General features: G+C 36.2%; 1 protein-coding gene across 3 annotated transcripts in view; it reads left to right on the plus strand.

Moving 5' to 3' along the window:
- LOC108751613 (alpha,alpha-trehalose-phosphate synthase [UDP-forming]) overlaps window positions 1–2937 on the plus strand; it is a 29402-nt gene extending 26465 nt beyond the window's left edge. For 2 of the 3 annotated variants that reach the window (XM_018491884.1, XM_018491883.1), the window contains 3 exons: window positions 396–723; window positions 1003–1296; window positions 1416–2937. In XM_018491884.1, the coding sequence (XP_018347386.1) occupies window positions 396–723; window positions 1003–1296; window positions 1416–1664 (871 nt within the window). In that variant the 3' untranslated portion in view covers window positions 1665–2937. The remainder of the gene's footprint in view (window positions 1–395; window positions 724–1002; window positions 1297–1415) is intronic. The other variant, XM_018491882.1, reaches the window with a different exon arrangement.
- The last annotated feature ends 2333 nt before the right edge of the window (window positions 2938–5270 follow it).

A 5270-nucleotide genomic window follows, 5' to 3' on the forward strand; every position in this document is an offset into this window, starting at 1 on the left:
CGGTTCTTTCTCGTGTAAAAATAGCACTTGCAAGGAAAAAGGCTCACTGCATTGATGCCTTAGTCGTTAAAGATAGTATTGTAAATCAGCTACGCTTTTAAGTATTTTTAAACCGAGCATGAGTTTGGGTACGTCGCAGCGTAACGATATGATGCGGCTATGCTTATGACGTCGTCGCTGATGGCAGTGACGACGATGAATTACGATGCACTTTGCTATGCGAGATGTATTGATCCTGATGCCCGACTTGTAAATGGGGTGATTGAGATGGGGTGGGAGACATTGAGAAATCAAGAAAACGCTTTTATAAAAGCCGGCGGGCCCGCGCGAGCGAATGTTACCTGACTCATGACGAAAGCCGGATAACGATCCAGTGACAACCACATGTCCCCTAGGTACATCGGAGATAATCATAAATTGGCGCTTTTGTTGGATTACGACGGTACGTTGGCGCCCATCGCCACGCATCCCGACCTGGCGATCTTGCCGCTCGAAACGAAGAACGTCTTGCAAAGGTTGTCGAATATGTCAGATGTTTACATCGCGATTATATCAGGCAGAAACGTGATCAATGTAAAATCGATGGTCGGAATAGAGGGTATCACGTATGCCGGCAATCATGGACTGGAGATTCTGCATCCGGACGGCAGCAAGTTCGTCCATCCAATGCCTGCCGAATTAGAGGATAAGGTGGCCAGTTTGATGCAAACGCTTCAGGAACAGGTACTATCGACCAGATTACTTGTAATCGCTCCTTGTAATACAAATATAGATATGTGTGTGAACGTGTTATCGCTTGAAACATTTTTCATTGATAGAAGGTGATGGATGATACGCAATGACTATGAAACTGTTAACGCGCGTGAAGCTATTCATTTAATAAATATTAAATGAATATTAAATATTTAATAATTATGCGAAATATCATTAAGAGATCGTGATCATAAACACATATTTATCCCGGTAAAGTCAACACATTTACGTGTCTTGCTTTTGTGATAGCTCTGCAGGGACGGTGCTTGGGTCGAAAATAAAGGTGCGCTTCTCACGTTTCATTATCGTGAAACTCCGATGGAGAGTCGTCCCAGGATGGTCGATCAGGCTAAACGACTTATCGAGGGTGCTGGATTCAAGGCCTGTACAGCTCATTGCGCCATCGAGGCGAAACCACCGGTCGAATGGAACAAAGGACGTGCTTCTATTTACATCCTGCGCACGGCATTTGGTCTAGATTGGAGCGAGCGTATTAGAATTATATACGCCGGCGATGATGTTACGGACGAGGACGCGATGAAGGTACAAAATTGATCGTTTCTGCTGCTCTTGTCCGAACGAAAATAGCCAGCTTATCAAGAACGACAGTTTGCATAGTGTATCATCAACATAGGAATTTAAATCTGTTTGTTTTTATCTAGGCATTGAAAGGTATGGCGGCTACTTTCCGCGTGGCATCATCGCACATCATTCGCACGTCCGCGGAGAGACGTTTGCCCAGTACGGATTCGGTTCTGACGATGTTGAAGTGGGTCGAGAGGCATCTCAGCAGGCGCAAGCCTCGCAACAGCATCGACATCCCGGGCATCCCATCACGATTTCGACGCGGCAGTGGTGGTATTACGATGGAGATGTCTTATACCCCGCCAAAAACACCTCTCGAATCATAGGTGATGCTCAAATGTTCTCTGTTAGCATATCAGGTATATGTGGAGTGATATATATCTATCATAGGATTATAATGTACTCGTAGCGTAAAGTCAGCCAACATAGAGGAGCAAGAGATAACAAAGAAATCACAGCTGAAAGCTGAAAAGAAATTAACGAGGCCCATGCCTAAACTTCATGTTGAGTATAGGTGTTAAAGAGACTCGCGATCAAAAAATCCAAAGAAACGAAATGATTCTTCTTAATTGAGAAGTGTAATAATAATATATTATATTATCAATAGAGTCGTTAATGCGGAGTTTAAGAAGTACGAAGAATCAAATCGTTACGTTGACTCTCTAGCTTTGTCGATGTATTTTCTGATCGGTTAGACCTTAGTCCGAGAAAAATATTGAACTCGTGTACGAAGTACATTACGATGTTTTCCATGCAACTGAAACTTCTATTTTGGCTCTGTACAACAGAAAGATATATATATTATATATCTATATTTTCGATGTACGTAATTTTACCGAATTTATAATTGTATCATATGAAACACGATACATACTAGTTTCTCCACGAAGATATAGCATTTAAATACTTAGTTTTTAGATTCGCGTCGCTCAGTAAAAAGATAAACATTCGTCAGATAACACTGAATCCCGCATACTATCTTTATTAGTTGCGTTTTATCTCGTTAACGATTTCTATCGGTAGAATAGCAATGACGAAAGAATACTTCTTAAGATAATACTTACGAAGTATGTTTTTCTTTACAAATGTTTTAATTAATTTATTTGTTTTTTCTTCCTCTTTCTCCTCCTTATTTTATCAATAATGTTCCGAATACACACATATTACAAGTATTAAAAATATTAATCATTAAATTTTTGGATAAACATGACACTAAGGATTTTTTATTGGATTCTATAATTTCTCTGAGAAAAATAAACGCATCGCGGGTGCAAGTTATCTCTGATATTAAAACTAGGTTCTTTAACAGAGCAATTGGAATCATTCTCATGTCTAAGAATAGAAATTTAATTCACAATATTATAGACTGTCTACTTATTATACAATTATACAATCCCGTAACAAGTTATCCAAAACCGGAGTGCCAATTTCTTTTTCGTGTCATACAATTTACAATAAAAATGTCATTGTCATATAATTACAATGAAACCTTAACGCACTTTCAGAAATAAGAATTATGTTAATCTATAGCGAACGCGTAAATTGTGGAAACGTATGATTTCGTGCGAGAGAGCAAAAAAAAGCAAAATCTAAAAAAAAATAGATTTAAATTAAATTTTACACTTTTTGTAAGTAGAATAAGATATACGATGTATGTAAAAAAAAAAAGAGGTAAGAGAAGATTGCTGGTATTTATACTGATATAATTACTTTTGTGCGAGTGATAATAAGTAAGAAACGGCTACGTTAGGATCTATGCCTTCTACTTAAAAAAATATGTGTCGTTACGCATTTCTCCATGCGCTGCCGGATAATACTGACTGATACAAACTGATACTGACTGGTACAAACTGGCAACGCGTATCCGTCTCTTGTCACACGAGCTTGTTTTGAACTGAGAAACTTTACGAAAGTAACTCGGTAACGTCATCAGTTGCACAAAACACAATTTAATAAGTCACAATGGGGAGACAGGCGTCTTTGAAGATGTGACGAAATTTAGCAATTTTAACAAATTATAATTAAGCAATGATAGAGATAGATTCGTTCTGGGGTAAAATTGTACATGAAATTTTGTAAACGAATAATATATTATTTATTAAAAATTACCTCGAACACCTTACGAAAGGGGATTACTTTGGATTGACGACATTTTAGTCTTACTTATGTTAGCTTCGTTTTAAAAACGGGCTTTTTAAAATTCGTTTCCATAAAGTGTCACGTTTTATTCTACAATTACCTTCTTTTATATAGCTTCCCTATATTTACTTCTTTAATCCGCTTAGCGTCCGGAACGTTCTTTCCATCTGCCACCCGCAACATGGCTCAGAACCGTTTTATAATCTAAATTGAAATTAGTCTGCTCGTTAATAAGTTAATTATTGTTGGTTGCACCATAGAGCAAAAAAGTTTAGCAGTTAAAAGGTCAAATGTTGCGTAATATCTAATGAGAGCGATTAGCAATTAAGTATATAGATACATATATCAACTATATCGGTATCTCGGAGGCTTCGGCGCGTTGCGCGAGCGCAGGTCAGATTCTATAATCTCGTACTTTCGCCTCTGTATTTATTAGTCAATTAAAATAATCGTCGGTCATTGGATAATGAACGAGACTGACGATTAGGTAGACGAGGGAGAAGAAGACGAAACAAAAAAAAAACGGCAATCAATATAAGGAAAATGTAGGCATGTAGAGCAAAATATAAATTACTGTTACATCGAGGATACATCTATCGGTACGCACAACGTCATCTCTGTTTAAAGAATGTGTAGAAAAAAAAAAGTATATGTGTACATAACGAGATATATATGCATAAATATACGCGTACGCGCGTAAAGTGTCCTACCACGTACCCTTAAAGCAAAAATCTCTACCCTTTCCCTGACTCCTTAAAAAAAACAAAAAGGAAAAAGATAGAAAAATATTCTACATTTTGTACGAGTACTTACTACTTGGTTGGTTTTCACCTCGTTATACCATGTTATCACTGTAAGTGTGTGTGAAACAGAAAACGAATCGCGCGAGATAGTGCGCGGGTAAACGATTAAAACTGTTTTGCTACCGTCATTGTCGAGCCGACTACAAAATACAGTGCAGAAATAAACGATGTTTATAAATCATTCTCGCTAAATCATTCTTCCTTTTTTTTTCCACGCTACTCTACCTAGATCCGCTTTGGACGATCTGCGATTGGTGCGTTGGAGTTCAAAGTACAATTTTATTTGCAATTCGATGTGTTGTGTAACATGAAAAATATTTGAAGAATTAAAAAATAAAATACACACAAATATATGAAATATATATCATTTCATAAAACACGTACGAATGCTATAAAATTATATACAAATGGTATTTAATAAAAATTCTATTCAATTTTTATCTGACGCGAATTATGTACCGGAGGTCATTTAAAATGGATTTTTACAAAGAAAAGAAGAGATTAAAATTTCAAAGGCAGATCTTATTCTGTAATTTTTAACGATAGTAACAATATCGTGATACTATTGTTTTACCATGTATAAAACCTGCACAACGACAATGTAACGATATTGTTACTGTTATTAAGAGTTAGAATAGGAACTTCAGTTTTATTTGCAAAACGTATATAAATAAATCAAATTATATTATTATAGTTTCGAATAAAGCAAACTTCAAGCTATTATGTTGTATTTAAAAAAGTAGAGCATAATTAATAAAATAACAAATAAAGAAACGTTCTCAACACATATGGCTTATTTAGATAGGAAAGTAATAAGGTGTCCAACTTTCTAGGTACTTTGTTTAAATTTATCCGTACTTTGGAATTTGATCTATTTACATTTTCAGGCTATCTATGACGACAATTAAATATTGAATCTGCGAATTAATGAAATATAAATAAATGCTACTCTTTACAGAGATCGATTAAACTTCTCCCGAAAATCGGCTA

The sequence above is a fragment of the Trachymyrmex septentrionalis genome, unplaced genomic scaffold (assembly GCF_001594115.1).
Source record: "Trachymyrmex septentrionalis isolate Tsep2-gDNA-1 unplaced genomic scaffold, Tsep1.0 scaffold50, whole genome shotgun sequence".
Classification (NCBI taxonomy): domain Eukaryota; kingdom Metazoa; phylum Arthropoda; class Insecta; order Hymenoptera; family Formicidae; genus Trachymyrmex; species Trachymyrmex septentrionalis.